This window comes from Rhinopithecus roxellana, chromosome 20, assembly GCF_007565055.1.
Source record: "Rhinopithecus roxellana isolate Shanxi Qingling chromosome 20, ASM756505v1, whole genome shotgun sequence".
Lineage (NCBI taxonomy): Eukaryota > Metazoa > Chordata > Mammalia > Primates > Cercopithecidae > Rhinopithecus > Rhinopithecus roxellana.
The window spans coordinates 1,399,373-1,419,489 of NC_044568.1; the positions used below are offsets into that span (position 1 = coordinate 1,399,373).

The 20,117-nt window shown below is 37.7% G+C and overlaps 1 protein-coding gene across 2 annotated transcripts in view; it reads left to right on the plus strand.

Moving 5' to 3' along the window:
• Positions 1-14,228, plus strand: part of RBBP6 (RB binding protein 6, ubiquitin ligase) — a 32,636-nt gene extending 18,408 nt beyond the window's left edge. The window contains exons 8-18 of one of the 2 annotated variants that reach the window (XM_010367874.2): positions 1,162-1,334; positions 3,236-3,339; positions 3,455-3,792; positions 4,793-4,889; positions 5,016-5,094; positions 5,204-5,258; positions 6,374-6,442; positions 8,514-8,876; positions 9,164-9,265; positions 10,113-11,867; positions 12,240-14,228. In XM_010367874.2, the coding sequence (XP_010366176.1) occupies positions 1,162-1,334; positions 3,236-3,339; positions 3,455-3,792; positions 4,793-4,889; positions 5,016-5,094; positions 5,204-5,258; positions 6,374-6,442; positions 8,514-8,876; positions 9,164-9,265; positions 10,113-11,867; positions 12,240-13,809 (4,705 nt within the window). In that variant the 3' untranslated portion in view covers positions 13,810-14,228. The remainder of the gene's footprint in view (positions 1-1,161; positions 1,335-3,235; positions 3,340-3,454; positions 3,793-4,792; positions 4,890-5,015; positions 5,095-5,203; positions 5,259-6,373; positions 6,443-8,513; positions 8,877-9,163; positions 9,266-10,112; positions 11,868-12,239) is intronic. The other variant, XM_010367875.2, reaches the window with a different exon arrangement.
• The last annotated feature ends 5,889 nt before the right edge of the window (positions 14,229-20,117 follow it).

Below are 20,117 nucleotides of genomic sequence, written 5' to 3' on the forward strand. Positions count from 1 at the left end.
TTTGGGCAGTGGGAGACTCCTCTTTCACAAATTGGGAACAATGGGGCATAAGCAAATTGATACTTATTTCTGGAATCGTGGTGATGTCTATGGAGCAACTGCAACACAAATAACACACCTAAGGTACCCTACTCTGTACAGCCGAGATTCTTTCATTTTCAGCATTGAGATAAACACACTCTGTTCCTGAATGAAATAGAAAGGGTTTCTCTAGGGATACCTGTGTTTTGCAAATTTGCCTGATTACAGAGAAGATGGGGGTGTAGAAGCAATGGTGACAAGTCTGAGAATAGCTATTTTTATTTTTTTAATACTATATTTAATGCCCAACATTTCTGCAAAATGCATTTCTACAAAAAACTGGACCTAGAATGTCTAATGAGGTGTTACTTTACAATTTTGTAACACATATTTTGATCATTTAAGTCACTAATGCTTCTTAATTGACTATAAATTGATTAACCTCTTTTAAAATACTAATACTAATAAGTAGATCATGGGTTTTGGTATCTCATTTTATTAATTATTTGTAAGTAGATACTAATAAGTATCTAATAAGTAGATCATGGGTTTTGGTATCTCATTTTATTAATTATTTGTTTGGCAATGACATAATATTTCCCTTGAACTATCTTTCCTTAATTGTATAATGTCAGTACTAATTTTAATTTCCCATCTTGTGGCATTTACTCCAATACCTTCACAGGTTTGAGGGACTTTTGGGATGTGGAGAAGGGGAGATTTTTTGGGATTTTTAATTTTAATTTTATTTTTTTCAAGAAACTTGATAGAGTAGGAAAAATTGTGATTATGGTGTTGTCTAAATTCAAGTCTTGTCTTTGTCACTTAAATAGAAGTTTATGGCACAGAACATGTTGCCTTATTTCTGGCCCTCAGTTCTTAGAGTTATGGGTTCTAAGATCCTTTTATTGTTTTTATAGCATTTCCTTGCTTCTTTTTGTTATACTTGTTTAGACTTTTGTGTCTTTGTTTAGGGTGAGGTTGTACATAATTACTCCCTTATTTTAGAAGATATGGTGCTTGTCTAAACTAATTTACCATTGTGCTGAATTATGTGTTCCGATCATGTAATAGTAGAACGTGTAGCATGAATACTCTGCCTTCTTAACAATGGTAAAACACTAAAACCTTCTTTTACAGAGAAGCATATGCAATTGGGAAGAAAGAGAAACCTCCCTTCTTGCCAGAGGAGCCATCTTCTTCCTCAGAAGAAGATGATCCTATCCCAGATGAATTGTTGTGTCTCATCTGCAAGGATATTATGACTGATGCTGTTGTGATTCCCTGCTGTGGAAACAGTTACTGTGATGAATGTAAGAAATGCTGAATCTTGGAAGATGTGTATTTCAGAATATTTGTATTTACTTGGAATGGCTCTTCCCAACCTCATATATTTTAATAATAAAATTAATAATGTTGATGACAAGTGTTGATCAATGAGCATTTAGTAGTGAGAAGTCTGTTTTTGTTGCTGTATCTTTGTTAAACAATAACCTCTTTGTCCTTTTAAATACTAGAATTGAACACCTTCTCTACCTTCATCAGGGTGACTATACTGAGGTGTTTTTCTTAATACAGACTTTGTTTTCTATATGTTTTAAGTGGTATCCAGAATTTTAAAACCTTTTTGGGCCTTAGATAATTCTGGAAATGTTTTTAAGTGGTATCTAAATCCTTTTCCTGGATTGTGAATAGCTTATCCTAATATTTCTAAGTGTATTAAGACCTGCTTCTCACTGTCTCCCAGGTTGGAGTGCAGTGGCGTGATCTCAGCTCACTGCAAGGTCTGCCTCCCAGGTTCATGCCATTCTCCTGCCTCAGCCTCCCAAGTAGCTGGGACTACAGGCGACCGCCACCACACCTGGCTAATTTTTTGTATTTTTAGTAGAGATGGGGTTTCACCATGTTAGCCAGGATGGTCTCGATCTCCTGACCTCGTGAGCCACCCGCCTCGGCCTCCCAAAAGTGCTGGGATTACAGGTGTGAGCCACCGCCCGGCGTCTGTAGACATATTTATTACCCGGCATTTACCATGCAGTTGTGACTTTTTAAATCACTTATATTAGCACTTAGTTTTTTCCTGCCTCTTATCCTAAGTTTGTGCCTTCTTACACAGAAGAAATCAGTGTTAACCTGAAAATTTGCTCAAGCCTGCTCTGACCTTTTTCATTTTTGAAGGTAGTTTTGAAATATATAGTCCTCGTACACATGGTTCTGCGTCTGCAGATTCAGCCAACCACAGATCATAAATATTTGGGGGGAAGGAAACAGTAAAAAATAATACAATAGTAAAGACTAATACAGATTTTAAAATAAGAGTATTAACAATTATTTACATAGTATTTATATTGCAGCAGGTATTACAAGCAATCTAGAATATTTAAAGTATACAAGGAGGATGTACATAGTAGTTACATGCAAATACTATGCCTTTGGGGCAGTTGAGGGACTTGAGCATCTACAGATTTTATCTTCAGAGGGTCCTGGTTTGGATACCTGTAAATCTTTATTTTTTGACCTCTTCAGTGAAGACCAAAATCAAGAAGAGGTTGCTAAAGACTTGTTTCAGAGTATATCTTAAGATTTAACAAACCACTTGATATTACTGGAGTTTTACTACATTGAAGCATAATCTTCGTATCTGTAATTTAGTGTTGCTGCTGTGTACTGTGTTGTAGGTCTCTCATTTCCTGGCTAGAATAAAAACCCCAAGTTAGCCATGTAAAATTTTTGTCTTTCTAGACTATCTCATACTTCTCTTTTGTTTTCTGCAATATTCCAATTACTAGCTAAACAAAGAATAGTCTTCAAGAAAGAGTGCTTTTGCTCTCAATTCAGACGTTTGTTTAAATGTGTCCTTTAAAAAAAAAAAAAAAGATGAGGTGGGGGATCCTTTCTATTTTGCCCCAGGCTGACCTTGAATTTTTGGGCTCAAGTGAGTCTCCTGTCTCAGCCTCTCCAGGAGCTGGGATTACAGGCACATGCCAGTACACCCAGCTATGACTTCTCTTTTTAGAGTAGCATAGGTCATATAGAAAAGAGCAGAGGGGTACTTAAGATGGGAGATTTTACTTAAGTTTCTTAATCTAAGAAATGATTAGCACAACGTGCTTGGAAAACAGTAATGTAACTGAACAAATGTTCAGTTTTAATTCATTTCGTAAACACTGAGGTCCTACTATGCTTTTATTAATATTTGAAATCTTATACATAGGTATAAGAACAGCACTCCTGGAATCAGATGAGCATACATGTCCAACGTGTCATCAAAATGATGTTTCTCCTGATGCTTTAATTGCCAATAAATTTTTACGACAGGTAAATCTTTGTATCCATTTTATGAAAAAATTCTTTTTACTCTTTAACTGATTTAACTATACTTCAGTGAATACTGCATAACATTTTTCTGCATTATTATGCTTGGTATCTGTAGGCTGTTAATAACTTCAAAAATGAAACTGGTTATACAAAAAGACTACGAAAACAGTTACCTCCTCCACCGCCCCCAATACCACCTCCAAGACCACTGATTCAGAGGAACCTACAGCCTCTGATGAGATCTCCAATATCAAGACAACAAGATCCTCTTATGATTCCAGTGACATCTTCATCAACTCACCCAACTCCCTCTATATCTTCATTAACTTCTAATCAGTCTTCCTTGGCCCCTCCTGTGTCTGGAAATCCATCTTCTGCTCCAGCTCCTGTACCTGATATAACTGCAACAGTATCAATATCAGTTCATTCAGAAAAATCAGATGGACCTTTTCGGTAAGCCTATGTATTTTTCACTGTTAGAAACCAAATGAGGTCAATGATGTAGTGTTTTGTTGTTTAGTATCACTTTAACAGCTTTCTTAGTGGACCACTGTGCTTAGTAATGTGGGATGACTTGTAAGAAATGACTTAGTCTTATTGGGGGAAGAGGAAAACAAAGGAGATTCATTTGGCAAATGAGGATTAAGCATCCCGAGGTCAAATACTACAGGAGGTTGCAACCAGCTCCTGTTAAACGTTGAATGTTCCATATACCATAACAGCTCTGAACTTAACAGAGGTGGGAGAATTCACTCGTGGTCATAATGATAGTTTTGGATAGGAGTAGTTTTGAGTAAGAACAATTTGGATAGATAGAGAAGTCAGAAATAGTGATTGTTATGGAGCATCGTTACGATGTAGGATAATAGTGAAAACTCATAGCCTGCCACTTCAGAAATGAGACTTTTGTCCATGTAATGTCTCATAAATTCTTAAAAAAAAAAAAAAAAAAAAAAAAGTAGGTGTCAGAGGCCCATTTCAGACATATTGAAGCAAAATCTTTAGGATGAAACCTTTACATTTACATTTAAGAAATTCCACTGATCTGGTGAAATGTATCTGGTTGATAGGGGAATAGGCCCAGAGAGTTCTATGGCTGGCCCAAGATTATCCTTTCAGTTTAGTGGTAGAGCTAGAGCTAAAACTTAACTCCTAATCCTAGGGGGATTTTTGTCTTCATAGGCCACACTTTGATTTTCTTTAAGTTTTACTTTTCTTGCAACTGATTTCTGTCATAAGTATCATATCTTCTTGAGAGTCCTTCATTTTACTTTTCCACTTAGATATAGAGAACTCTTCAAAGTTTCAGCCTTCTGTCATGTTTCTCAAAAGTATTCATCATCTTTCACGTAACTGATCTTACTGCAGGTGATGGGTAAACAGCAGCAAATTTTTTACTCTTAATTGTCCATTTCTGATGATTTTTAATGTATTATAATTTATATTTTTTAAGGGATTCTGATAATAAAATATTGCCAGCTGCAGCTCTTTCATCAGAGCACTCAAAGGGAACCTCCTCAATTGCAATTACCGCTCTTATGGAAGAGAAGGTAAATTTTACTGATGCTTTAATTTGGGATTTTTTTACAATAGGGTTTTGTTGTTCTGGTTTTGTTTTTACCTTTTTTTTTTTTTTTTTTTTAACTATTTCTGTTTATTTGTGGTTGTTTCTAAAGGGTTACCAGGTGCCTGTTCTTGGAACCCCATCTTTGCTTGGACAGTCCTTATTGCACGGACAGTTGATCCCCACAACTGGTGAGTAAAATGACTTTGGTTTAGACTTTTTTCCCTTTAAAAAATAATTTTAGCTTGATTTAATGTGCAATTTTATATTTACCTACTGTTTTTATTTTTTTGCTTCTAGGTCCAGTAAGAATAAATACTGCTCGTCCAGGTGGTGGTCGACCAGGCTGGGAACAGTGAGTAGATGTATACAATAATCTTCTGATGATTGCCTGCAAACTAGATGATGGAAGGTCCAAACTAGGCAGCCGGTCGCTGCTCTTTATTGTAAACTTTCATGTGCCAGATTAACTTTTTTTTTGTAAAATGTCAAAAATCAAGCTTATATGAGGGTTTTTTTTTAAAATGAGTAAATCTTTTCTAAACTACAGAATTTTTAAAGTTTTTTTCTACTTTCATGTCCAACAAATGGGGATCTTGACAGGACTTCAGTTAATGAGTAGATAAGATTACTTGAAAAGTTATTTTAAATATGGTGTCAGTTATTTTCCTAGTAGGTTTAACTTTTTCTGTCCTTAGATTGGCTGATCAAAGTTTGATTTGAGTACATACATAATAAGATTAACATCTACCAAACAAAAATTTTTTGTCTGAAATGAAGTCTTTTATTCTACAGGATATGTTTTTTCCACCCTAAAATACAAAGAACTTTGATTTTCTCTGTGGGATGTTTTATGGCATTGAAAATCAGCAGACTTACTTAATGTATTTTTATTTATATAATTATTTCTGTTTATATAATCCAATTGAAAACTGATATATTCTTAAAAGTATGAGTTACTAGTAGGATAAATCAGTAGAAGGAGCATAGGATTTAGAAACAGGTAGACTTGGATTTGAATCCCATCTCCTTCGTTTCCTAGCTGCATGACAGTGGTCATGTGGTTTTACTCCCTAACATCCATTTCCTCGTTTGGGTTTGGAATGACACTACCTACCTTAACATGTAAAATGACTTCATTGTGCCCAGCAGACAAAAGGGCTCTTTTCCTTCTATATAACAATAAGTTCACAGAGTAATTTATAGAATGCTAATTAAAATATAATATTACATAAAGTGATCTCTTTTGAGGTCTAGTTATTGTTATGATACAGTTAATTGGTGGAGGAAAGTTAGTTTTAAGTAAATATAATATTTATTCAACTCTATCCGAAACAAATTTAAGAATTGGGGAGTAGGAAAAAGTTTTCAGAGCAGTTAAAATTGGTGTCTTAACATCTATGCATGGAAAGGTCATGTATTATACCCATGGAGAAATACTTGAGCCTTTTTTTTTTTTCTCCCACACAGTTCCAACAAACTCGGCTATCTGGTTTCTCCACCACAACAAATTAGAAGAGGGGAGAGGAGCTGCTACAGGTAGGCATACTAAAAATCTTGGAAAATAATCATCTTATTTTATATATATATATATATGTGTGTGTGTGTGTGTGTGTGTGTATGTGTCACCAAAGGAAAATATAATACCAAAGAAATAAAAGCACAGCAGTGGCAGGAGGGAAGGGGGTCATTTGTTTGTATTGTGCTTATCCCTCTTAAGTCTTGGGTAGTTGTCTTTAAAGAGGGCTAGAAAAGAATAAATTATATATAGTACCTTAAATGATGGTTTTTAAGACATTTTTAATATTCCTTCCCAGTGATTACTTTCTCCCAGAATATTGGCTTGCATTTACCCTCTTGGAAGTAGAAGAAAGTCATTAAGGCTCAGACAATATTTAAGATACCAATTTAAGATGAAAGCTGACAAGCTCAGCTCCCAACTGTGAACAAGAATTGCATTTATTTCTCTTCTATACTCCACTGTCCCAATCATCTCCCACCCTCTCTTTTCCAAAAGAAGAGACAGAAGATTGTTAGAGGCCTCTGCCCTGGTGGGCAGGTACAAGCAATATTAATCTGAGAAGTAAGAATCTTACTGTCTAGGTCAGGGGTCCCCAACCGTGGGCCACAGACCACTACCCATCCTTGGCCTGTTAGGAACTGGGCAACACAGCAGGAGGTGAACAGCAGGTGAGCAAGCATTACCACCTGAGCTCCACCTCCTGTCAGTTCAGTGGTGGCATTAAGATTCTCATGGAAGCATGGAACCCTGTTGTGAACTGCGCATGTGAAGGATCTGGGTTGCACGCTCCTTATGAGAATGTAATGCCTGGTCCTGTAAGGTGGAACAGTTTCATCCCGAAACCCCCCTCTCCCCCGTCCATGGAAAAATTGTCTTCCACAAAACAGCTCCCTGCTGCCAAAAAGTTGAGAACTGCTAGTCTAGTTCATAATCACCACCAGGATAAAGGGGTCTCCAAAACTTTATAAAAAGAGTTTTGGCCGGGCATAATGGCTCATGCTGGTAATTTTAGAGCTGTGGGAGGCTGATGGGGAAGGATTGCTTGAGGCTTGAAGTTCAAAATTAGCCTGGTTAACATAGCAAGACTCTACCAAGAAAAAAAAAGTAAAAATTAGCCAGACATGGTGGCATGCACCTGTGGTCCCAGCTACCTGGGAGGCTAAGGCAGGAGGATCACTTGAGCTTAGGAGGTCAAGGCTGCAGTGAGCTATAACCACATCAGTGTACTTTAGCCTGGGGGACAGAGCGAGACCCTGTCTGTCTCCAAAAAAAGGAGAATGCTTTCTCTTTGAGAGAAAGCCTTGATATTTTCATTGTTAATTATAGAAGTTAAAACTAGAGTTTATTCTGCTTTGTATGATCTTCACCCGCTTCCTCCCTCAAAAAAGAAGTTACAGTAGGCGGTTTTCCTTCATTTAAACTTTTGGGGCCAGGTGCGGTGGCTCTCACCTGTAATCCCAGCACTTTGGGCATATCACCTGAGGTCAGGAGTTTGAGACCAGCCTGCCCAACTCGGTGAAACCCTGTCTCTACTAAAAATACAAAAATTAGCTGGGCATGGTGGCAGGCATCTGTAGTCCCAGCTACTTGTGAGGCTGAGGCAGGAGAATTCGCTTGAACCCAGGAGGTGGAGGTTGCAGTGTGCCAAGACTGCACCACTGTAGTCCAGCCTGGACGACAGAGTGAGACTGTGTCTCAAAAATAAATAAGTAAACTTTTGGGGAGAGCTAGGTCACAGCAGCATTAATCTGTCAGTTCCTTCAAAAGACAGTTTAGGAAGTAACAGGTAGTAATTAGTGGAGTGATAATCAATCTGAACTTCATAAAAGAGAACTTTTAAATACAATATTTCCATGTAGAGAAGGTCCTATAAACTTGCATCATCTCAGTCAATACATGGCCTTAAAAATTATGTTATGTTGTAGAGTTATTTTTACAAATAAATTGTACTGTTTCTATACTAGTTGAATAGTTGGTTCTATTCCACTGTTTTTAAGTTTGAAAATAATTATGGATAGAAAAGATAAGCTTACTTGTCTCAGATGACTTTAGTTTGAAGAAGTAATATCTTGGAATTTATTTCTCCAGAAGTATAAACCGTGGGCGACACCACAGCGAAAGATCACAGAGGACTCAAGGCCCGTCACTACCAGCAACTCCAGTCTTTGTACCTGTTCCACCACCTCCTTTGTATCCGCCTCCTCCCCATACACTTCCTCTCCCTACGGGTGTTCCTCCTCCACAGTTTTCTCCTCAGTTTCCTCCTGGCCAGCCACCACCCGCTGGGTATAGTGTCCCTCCTCCAGGGTTTCCTCCAGCTCCTACCAATTTATCAACACCTTGGGTATCATCAGGAGTGCAGACAGCTCATTCAAATACCATCCCAACAACACAAGCACCACCTTTGTCCAGGGAAGAATTCTATAGAGAGCAGCGACGACTAAAAGAAGAGTATGTATTCTAATTTGAAATTATTATACACTTTTTTCATTTTCTGATAATAACATTAAATAGGTGTCTGGAAACGTTTTCCAGTGTTTCCAGTTAGTATGAGAAATTCACCTAAAATTTAAACCAAAGCCATACAAGCAACTTCCTCAGGGATTCCTAGTTTATAGTTTTAAAGTGGAAAACTAATGGCAATTTCATTCATTTCATTCATGATCTAATTACATTTGTCTTGTTAGTTTTCTTAAATGGTTTTTGTTAACTTTCACTCTTTAACTTTATTTTACTAGGGAAAAGAAAAAGTCCAAGCTAGATGAGTTTACAAATGATTTTGCTAAGGAATTGATGGAATACAAAAAGATTCAAAAGGAGCGTAGGCGCTCATTTTCCAGGTTAGTGTTTTGCAAGCCTTCACAACAGAATTGCAAATGGGACTTTGAATATCCAGGGATTAGCTATGGATATAAAGAACATTGCACTTACGAATTTTTCTGATTCGGTCTAGGTGTGTAGAAGTGAAGATGTAGCTTATTTCCCAATATCTGTTCATTGAAATAATGTCTCAGTGTAAATTCTATTGTGTAGAACTAACAGTTGTGGGGATTAAATTGCCCTTGTCCCTTGAAGTTATTTATAGTATCAAATAATTGGGAAATGTTTTTGGAAGGAAAGAAATAGGGGAATAGCCAAAGAACAGTTGTCAGGACCCTTTTACCATAAGGCTACAGCTTCTTGCTGGAACATTAACCTGTGTAATTATGAAGTAGTAATAGAACACGAATTGCTTTATTGATAGAAAAAGTGAATTATAAAAATTCCCTGGAAGTTTGTTTAAAAGACTTTATTTTTTATCCTTACACTTGAAATGTTTCTTTTAAACTAGGCTGTTGGCCAGTATAGGACAAAAAACAGACTCCTACTTCAATATTCAGATAGGAAGTGAAATTTAAAATTAATAGACATTTTGTTTAATGTTAGTTAGCTCATATAACTCACGGTACATTAATGCACTTCACTCTAATTGTTAAGACTTCACTTTTGTTTTGTAACAAGTGATTGCTCTGATTTGTGTACTTTATTCCATTCCAGTAGAGGTCACTATACCTCTTTAATCATCTAAGATGAAATTTGATATAAAGACAGATGAAACCGTGAGGAAAGAATGCTAGAATCTGAGAGTCTGTGTTTTATTTTGTATGTATTTCTCAACTATCAACTATTGTTTTGTTTTGTTTTTAGGTCTAAATCTCCCTATAGTGGTTCTTCGTATTCAAGAAGTTCATATACTTATTCTAAATCAAGATCTGGTTCAACACGTTCACGCTCTTATTCTCGATCATTCAGCCGCTCACATTCTCGTTCCTATTCACGGTCACCTCCATACCCCAGAAGAGGCAGAGGCAAGAGCCGCAATTACCGTTCACGGTCTAGATCTCATGGATATCATCGATCTAGGTCAAGGTCACCCCCTTATAGACGCTATCATTCACGATCAAGATCTCCTCAAGCGTTTAGGGGACAGTCTCCTAATAAACGTAACGTGCCTCAAGGGGAAACGGAACGTGAATATTTTAATAGATACAGAGAAGTTCCACCACCATATGACATGAAAGCCTATTATGGGAGGAGTGTTGACTTTAGAGACCCATTTGAAAAAGAACGCTATCGAGAATGGGAGAGAAAATACAGAGAGTGGTATGAAAAATATTATAAAGGTTTTGCTGCTGGAGCACAGCCTAGACCCTCAGCAAATAGAGAGAACTTTTCTCCAGAGAGATTTTTACCACTTAACATCAGGAATTCTCCCTTCACAAGAGGCCGCAGAGAAGATTATGTTGGTGGGCAAAGTCATAGAAGTCGAAACATAGGTAGCAACTATCCAGAAAAGCTTTCAGCAAGAGATGGACACAATCAGAAGGATAATACAAAGTCAAAAGAGAAGGAGAGTGAAAACGCTCCAGGAGATGGTAAAGGAAATAAGCATAAGAAACACAGAAAAAGAAGAAAAGGGGAAGAAGGTGAGGGTTTTCTGAACCCAGAGTTATTAGAGACTTCTAGGAAATCAAGAGAACCTACAGGTGTTGAAGAAAATAAAACAGACTCATTGTTTGTTCTCCCAAGTAGAGATGATGCCACACCTGTTAGAGATGAACCAATGGATGCAGAATCCATCACTTTTAAATCAGTGTCTGAAAAAGACAAGAGAGAAAGGGATAAACCAAAAACAAAGGGTGATAAAACCAAACGGAAGAATGATGGATCTGCTGTGTCCAAAAAAGAAAATATTGTAAAACCTGCTAAAGGACCCCAAGAAAAAGTAGATGGAGAACGTGAGAAATCTCCTCGATCTGAACCTCCACTTAAAAAAGCCAAAGAGGAGACTCCAAAGACTGACAATGCTAAATCATCATCTTCCTCTCAGAAGGATGAAAAAATCACTGGAACGCCCAGAAAAGCTCACTCTAAATCAGCAAAAGAACACCAAGAAACAAAACCAGTCAAAGAGGAAAAAGTGAAGAAGGACTATTCCAAAGATGTCAAATCAGAAAAGCTAACAACTAAGGAAGAAAAGGCCAAGAAGCCTAATGAGAAAAACAAACCACTTGATAATAAGGGAGAAAAAAGAAAAAGAAAAACTGAGGAAAAAGGTGTAGATAAGGATTTTGAGTCTTCTTCAATGAAAATCTCGAAACTGGAAGTGACTGAAATAGTGAAACCATCACCAAAGCGCAAAATGGAACCTGATATTGAAAAAATGGATAGGACCCCTGAAAAGGACAAAATTTCTTCAACTGCTCCAGCCAAAAAAATCAAACTCAACAGAGAAACTGGGAAGAAAATTGGAAGTACAGAAAATATATCTAACACAAAAGAACCCTGTGAAAAGTTGGAGTCAACATCTAGCAAAGTTAAACAAGAAAAAGTCAAAGCAAAGGTCAGACGAAAAGTGACTGGAACTGAAGGATCCAGCTCAACTCTAGTGGATTATACCAGGTATCAGAATGTAGGGGGTGGGTGTGGAAGTTTTTTGGGGGAAGGATTTTCTTCAGTTTTACCCATGCTTGTGCTTTCTATATTAATTATGAATGTGCTGATCTAGGGAAGTAGGCTGGTTTTATTTAGTCTTTTGTTGTCTTTGAAGAAAGGAATTGCTAAAGACAAGGTTATAAGTAGATTTTGAGGGTGAGCCACATTTGTGTTTATACAATCATAATCTTAAATTGTGTGTCTTCCTTAGGGCAGAATAAGTTTTTTTTTTTTTTTTTTTAAGTTAAAAGGACATTTGTGTTTAAGTTAGGATTTTTATATTTATCAATGTTTTATAATTAATAAATCATTAATTAAAAATATTGTTATTCTTTTTAGTACGAGCTCAACTGGAGGCAGTCCTGTGCGGAAATCTGAAGAAAAAACAGATACAAAGCGAACTGTGATTAAAACGATGGAAGAATATAATAATGACAATACAGCACCAGCTGAAGATGTTATCATTATGATTCAGGTTCCTCAATCCAAATGGGATAAAGATGACTTTGAATCTGAAGAAGAAGATGTTAAATCCACACAGCCTATATCAAGTGTAGGAAAACCCGCTAGTGTTATAAAAAATGTTAGTACCAAGCCATCAAATATAGTCAAGTATCCTGAGAAAGAAAGTGAGCCATCAGAGAAAATTCAGAAATTCACCAAGGACGTGAGCCATGAAATCATACAACACGAGGTTAAAAGTTCAAAAAACTCTGCATCTAGTGAAAAAGGGAAAACCAAAGATCGAGATTATTCAGTGTTGGAAAAGGAAAACGCTGAAAAGAGGAAGAACAACACTCAGCCAGAGAAAGAGAGTAATTTGGACCGTCTGAATGAACAGGGAAATTTTAAAAGTCTGTCTCAATCTTCCAAAGAGGCTAGAACTTCAGATAAACATGATTCCACTCGTGCTTCCTCAAATAAAGACTTCACTCCCAATAGAGACAAAAAAACTGACTATGACACCAGAGAGTATTCAAGTTCCAAACGTAGAGATGAAAAGAATGAATTAACAAGAAGAAAAGACTCTCCTTCTCGGAATAAAGATTCTGCATCTGGACAGAAAAATAAGCCAAGGGAAGAGAGAGATTTGCCTAAAAAAGGAATAGGAGATTCCAAAAAAAGTAATTCTAGTCCCTCAAGAGACAGAAAACCTCATGATCACAAAGCCACTTATGATACTAAACGCCCAAATGAAGAGACAAAATCTGTAGATAAAAATCCTTGTAAGGATCGTGAGAAGCATGTATTAGAAGCAAGGAACAATAAAGAGTCAAGTGGCAATAAACTACTTTATATACTTAACCCACCAGAGACACAGATTGAAAAAGAGCAAATTACTGGGCAAACTGACAAGAATACTGTCAAGCCTAAACCCCAGTTAAGTCATTCCTCCAGACTTTCCTCTGACTTAACTAGAGAAACTGATGAAGCTGCTTTTGAACCGGACTATAATGAAAGTGACAGTGAAAGTAATATTTCTGTAAAAGAAGAGGAAACTTCAGGAAACATTTCTAAGGACCTGAAAGATAAAATAGTGGAGAAAGCAAAAGAGAACCTGGACACAGCAGCAGTCGTCCAGGTGGGCATAAGCAGGAACCAGAGCCACAGCAGCCCCAGCGTCAGCCCCAGCAGAAGCCACAGTCCTTCTGGAAGCCAGACCCGAAGCCACAGTAGCAGTGCTAGCTCAGCGGAAAGTCAGGACAGCAAGAAGAAGAAGAAAAAGAAGGAAAAGAAAAAACACAAGAAACATAAAAAGCATAAGAAGCATAAGAAACATGCAGGCACTGAAGTGGAATTGGAAAAAAGCCAAAAACACAAACACAAGAAAAAGAAGTCAAAGAAGAACAAAGATAAAGAAAAGGAGAAGGAGAAAGATGACCAAAAAGTGAAATCTGTCACTGTGTAAAAGGACAGATCTTAGAAATTGACTTAATTACTAAGTCATCTGTATTAAATTTTGTTATAATGTAAAGAGATTCAAGCCTTGTAAATAATGACATGGAAGACCCTGTGCTGCACTTAAAATATTGCTGCTTGATTATTTGATTTTTACATCAGAGCTTTATAACACGAACTTTTGTACAGAATTGTGAGTTGTGACCATGTAACATGAGAGGTTTTGCTAGGGCCTATTATTTTTAACCACCATTAATTAGTTGGGGTGGAGTTTACTGTAATGTGAAATTTTCACATTTGAATTTTTTTAATTGCCTGGCAAAAGCTGATATAAGTTCTAAAATATCAGCAGAATGATTTGCTGAATTCATTACAACCCCGTTATGTCACTTTTTGATTACAATAAAAGTTTTCAGTAAACTTTTCAAATGTTGAGTATTTGCATTATTTACAGAAAGTAGTGCCATATTTATATAGTTAACCCACAGACGGAGATTGTATGTGTGTCTCCATTTCCCTGTTTTAAAATTCTTAGTTTTTAATACAAGTTAAACTGAATATACAAAATTCTAAATTAAACATTGAAGATAACACTTCATAGGTGGGCAGGTGGTAGAGGCCAGAAATGAATCAGGATTAATTGGAGATGTGGTTAAATAAAATTAGGAGCATCTTGAATTACATAGAAATTAGAAGTTTGAACTTTCAAAATGGTTTGGATTTGAATATTAGAGATGCAGAATTGTGACTCGTTTACGGCCACGTATTTTTCTGGAAACCCTAGTAAGTGAGTATTAAATTCCTTGATAAAGTAGAATGTAGCTAAACCCGTGAGTGCTTGTGGCCTACCAGTCTGCCCAGTTGACAAGCAAGTGGTAATTACTTATGATGAGTTTCCTTTATTGCTGTGGTTTGGGAAGTGTACCTGGGGACAGTGAAAATGTACTGAAAGGATTTGGGGAATGAGGGAGAGTGGGAATGGTACTTTAGAAACAGTGGTATAAGTAGGGAATGAGATAATTTTTTTTTTTTTCTTCTTACTTGAGACAGAGTCTCACACTGTCACCCAGGCTGGAGTGCAGTGGCATGATCTCAGCTCATTGCAACCTCCGTCTCCTGGGTTCAAGTGGATTTTCCTGCCTCAGCCTCCCGAGTAGCTGGGATTACAGGTGCCCGCCACCACACCCGGCTGGTTTTTATATTTTTATTAGAGACAGCCTCACCATGTTGGCCAGGCTTGTCTTGAACTCCTGACCTCGGGTGATCTGCCTGCCTTGGCCTCCCAAAGTGCTGGCATTACAGGTGTGAGCCACCGTGCCCAGCCGATCATTGATTTTAAGCGGTATACAGACATACTTTTTTTTTAATGTTTTTTAAGTGCAATGCTTTAAAAATATTAAGTAACTTTAAAATTTTATAATGTTGGCCAGGCGCGGTGGCTCATGCCTGTAATCCCAGCACTTTGGGAGGCTGAGGCGGGCAGATCACGAGGTCAGGAGATTGAGACCATCCTGGCTAACATGGTGAAACCCCGTCTCTACTAAAAATACAAAAAAAAAAAAAAAAAAAAAAATTAGCCGGGCCTGGTGGCAGGAACCTGTAGTCTGAGCTACTCGGGAGGCTGAGGCAGGAGAATGGTGTGAACCTGGGAGGCGGAGCTTGCAGTGAACCAAGATCGTGCCACTGCACTGCAGCCTGGGTGACAAAGAGAGACTCCATCTCAAAATTTTAGAATGTTGTATAGATGACAGGCAAGTACTGTAAAGATCATGAAAGCTGTTCAGAACTGAATTAGGGAAATGCTACCTCTGAACCAAGTTAAATTTCTTCTAATGGGCCCTGCTTTTGTTGTGATGCTTAGATTACATTTGTTTACTCCCAGACACCCCTATTGCTCGGGATGGGATATCTGGCCTAACCATTCCAACTCTACCCCACCCCACACACAACACACACTGCCATTTCTACTTTAAAATAATCCAACTAGATTTACTGTCAGTTCTTGCGATTCTGGACCAAAAATCTGGATTAGATCTCTCACGTTCATAGGATCTGGCACCTAGAACTGTCATACATTGTATCATCTGAGGTCAGTTTCATTATCTAAGCTCATTGTTCTTTAAACTGACCTTTTCTTTAACTGCAGTCACTCCTATGACAGTTCTAGTTACTCAGCACCTGTGGCAATTCCTGTCTTGGAGAAACACTGTAGTTAAGCTCCAATGTTGGTCTTATTTGGGGCTGAAGTTTCAAGTCATTCCCCAGTCTCTCTTCTTTTTACTCTTTCCCTTCCCTAGTATCCTGTGCCCTGTTGTTTCAGCCACACACTAACATCCCCATAACCTGCTGCTCCTTGCCCATCTTGCTGCACCCAAACAGCTAACCTTCAAACCTGGATTAAGATGCTGAACACTGCTTAACAAAACGAAAGTTTTGTTAATAACTTACTTTAAGAAGTAACTTATTTGCAAGGCACTGTGCCGGGTGCTTGGAGTTCATTTAATCCTTAAAAATTCCAGTGGCTCTTGATGTCTTGTGTTACGTTAAGCAAGAAAGTCCACTGCCAGTGAAGGCTCAGTCCAGCCTTAGATATTCAAGCCAGCTCCTAACTAATCCAACTCGCCCCTACCATGTGGAAGAGTAAACCAGCAAGTAAGACTCCACCTCTTGCCAATCCCCAGAACCATATCATGTCTCCCTATCTTTTGCACTCAGCTGTTTGATCCAGCTGGAATTTCCTTCCTCTTTTGCCTGTTTCATAATTTCCTACTCATTGTTCAAGAGTTAGGTTGCTGTTTTGGAATTATTCCCTCACAGTGCCCACCAGCCCCCATACATGCCTAAGGTGCGGTAGCATCCCTGCATATGCTGTAGTAACACCTTCCAAATTGTTTTCTGTGGGCCGTGTTTGGTTATCTCCCTCACCGGACTGAGCATGACTTCCACAAAAAGAAAGTCTAGTTTAGATTCCGGAAGCCAAAACATGCCTTGTACATAGTAATAAATGTTTGAAATAATAAAATGAAATTACCTTGTTTTAAACTTTGAGATTATGTTTTACCAAGCAAATTAATTCTTACCCACACACTGGCCTAAAGACATATGACATATGTGTAGAAGCTAGTAATAAGAGCAGACTTCACAGACAGCCGGTGATGTGTCCGTTTCTCAAGGGAGGGATTAATTTTTGGCCGCCTACAGGTTTGAAAAGTAGTATCCTTCAAGGACCTAGGCGTTTCTGTGTGCCAAGAATACTCCAGAGTGTTAAAATCAGAAGCTTAAAAATCACTCGTTTGCCCGGGTCAGCATGGCAAATGAAGGGAGAGAAACCCGCTCCAAAATATTTAAGCCAGGATTTCAGAGGGGCAAAAAGCTACTTAATAAACTTAATAGTTTATTCATCCCCGTCTGCGCAAGTGTTTCTGTGTACTTGTCCACTTTCCCTGTCTTTCAGCACCTTTAATGAATGCTGTTCTTACTGTATAAAGCTAGACATAGAACCAAAACCTCTGTCCTTTCTGAGACTTTTTATACCACTGCTCATTTACTTTAGCTTCAGCAGTTGTCTTATTTTTAACTAGAAAAAGCTTCCTATATATAGTATGTATGTATATATATACGTATATATATGCGTGTATATATAAAATATAGAGAGCAAGTGTATACCCTGCATTTTCTTTATATCATAAACACATCCTTTGACATTAAATTTTTCCACAAACCTTTTTAATTTTGAGAATTGGAATGGTCAAGAAAGAACAGACTTAAAGTCACCTACTTAAATCCTTGAGAAAGTGTACTATGGAGCTGCTGTATGTGAATAACTTCAGCATACGGATCTGAAAGAAATAGAGTTAATAGGAATATTCAAAGATTTCAGGCAAATTCTTTCAGTAATGGATCTAAAGTATAAACAGCTTATCAAGGCTCCTCTTTGATAAAAGCCTTTGAGATTATTTTTAGGATCATGTTAAAAGGACTTTGTAAAAATAACTATTGCTAATTCCTTTATGCACTTTACCTTTTATTAAACTTAATGAAGAGTGAACAGTGGTCTCATATTAAAGCCAACACCAGCATGAATCTTGCTTTTCCACTTTGCTTGAAATGTGGCTGTTTTGTAATTTACTATGAAGTTGGTTTGGCCAGTGTGAATGTTTTCAATTTAGGTTTTTATTTTTAAAGTCTTTTGTGGTAAGATTTTAATATGAGAATGGACATACATTTAGAATTTAAAATACCATTTTTTGGTAGAAACAACTGGAAGCTTAATAAATTTTGGGGGGATTGAGGGGTTTGTTTTTGTTTTTGTTTAGAGACAGTCTCTCTCTTGCCCAGGCTGGAGTGCTGTGGCACAATCATAGCTCACTGCTTCCCCAACCTCCTGGACTCAAGCAATCTTCCCGCCTTAGCCTTATGAGTAGCTGAGAGTACTGGTGTGTGCCACCATGCCTGGCTAATTTAAAAAAAAAAAAAAAAAAAAAAAAAAAAAAAAAAAAAAAAACAATTATAGAGATAGGTCTTGCTGTGTTGCCCAGGCTGGTCTCAAACTCTTGGCCTCAAGAAATCGTCCTGCCTGGGCCTCCCAAAGTGCTGAGGTTACAGGGATAAGCCACCACACCTGGGCCATTAACAAAATTTTGATAATTGTTAAAATACGTTTTTACCTAGCTTAATGATATAGAAAGCTGGTAGACTGATTCTTTTTGTATCCTGAAAACTAAAACCAATAAAAACAAATAGGAAAAATGAAGCCAGGGAAAACCGTATTAGTGCTAGAAACCCAGGAAAAGACAGAAGGGGCAGACATAGCTAAAAATATGACATTTCTGCCATAGCACCACATCTTAAAAGTTTTTTGTTGTTAATGGAGAGAAGGTGAAATAAAGACAACTGACCGTTCTCTCCTTGAGAAGGCAGATGGCCTCTTGGGAAGCTTGAATAGAAGATCTTGGGTATTAGGAATACACCATCATCTCAAGAAACAGGGATGGGCCATGGAGCAAATGAAGATGATTTCCTTTGAAGTCACTTTGAATATGATGAAAATTGCACAAAGGACACCTGAAGCGTAGGCTACCATGTTGATGGGGATGGAGAAAGATTCTGTCCAGAGACAGATTTGTTATAGCTGGTCTTGTTGCCAGGAAGGAGGCCGGACCACACAGCCCTCATTCCCCTGGCTATTATGGGGGCTGAAGGGGGAAAAATACACCATTTTCAAAGCATTATGGCACTGGTGCCAGAAGAGGCAGACAAGTCAGTGGAATTGAATAAAACACAATAAACTGGCCCAAATACAATAACAGTTTCAGCATAAGTAAATGTGAAAAAGGATAGGTTTTTCAATAAGCTTTGAGTGAACTGGTTAACCACTTGGAGAAAAAAAAATCACATCTTAAAATTCCAGATTAAATATTGCTTATCCAAAATTTTATATATTTAGGATTTAAAATATTCTTTTATATAAATTTTGGTACCTAAATAAAATGTTGATAATTGTGTGTTTTGACCTATCATATTAAATTCCTGGATGACCATTTTTTGATAGGTTAGGAGTTTATTATTTCAACTGGCCAGTTCAACTGGAAGCCCAGGAGCTTCCCCGATATTTTTGATTATGGTTATATGAGATCTGGTTTATCCTGGTTTGCTTCTTTTTAATTTTCTGATGTCTCTTCCTGGTGCTGATTTTTCTCTTCAGCACTTCTCGTTATGGTAGAGTCTCGATCTTTATACATTTTGTGACATTTCTGCCTATTTTCTGAGAATACATCACATCCTCTCATCTTCCTGTGCACACCATCGTCCCTTCTTTTCTGTTCTGCATCGTAGGTTCTTCATCTCTGAAACTAAAGTTAGGCATGATTTTTCTGAACCAAGGATGAATTATGCCATTAGAGGGCAGAAGAAGCTGCTTGTTCTTTAAACTAGCAACTCTTTCCCCCTCTGCAATTTTTTAAAATTACAATCTCAACTATTACACAAATGATCAATAAACATCTGAAAAATTTAAATGCCACTAGCAGCCAGGCGCGGTGACTCACGCTTGTAATCCCAGCACTTTGGGAGGCTGAGGCAGGTGGATCACTTGAGGCCAGGAGTTCAAGACCAGCCTGGCCAATATGGTGAAACCCCATCTCTACTAAAAATACAAAAAAAAGTAGCTGGGTGTGGTGGTGTGCACCTGTTATCTCAGCTACTAGGGAGGCTGGGACTCGCTCCAACCTGGGAGGTGGAGATTGCAGTAAGCCACAGTACTCCAGCTTGGGTGACAGAATGAGACCCTGTTAAAAAAAAAAAAAAAAAAAAAAAAAA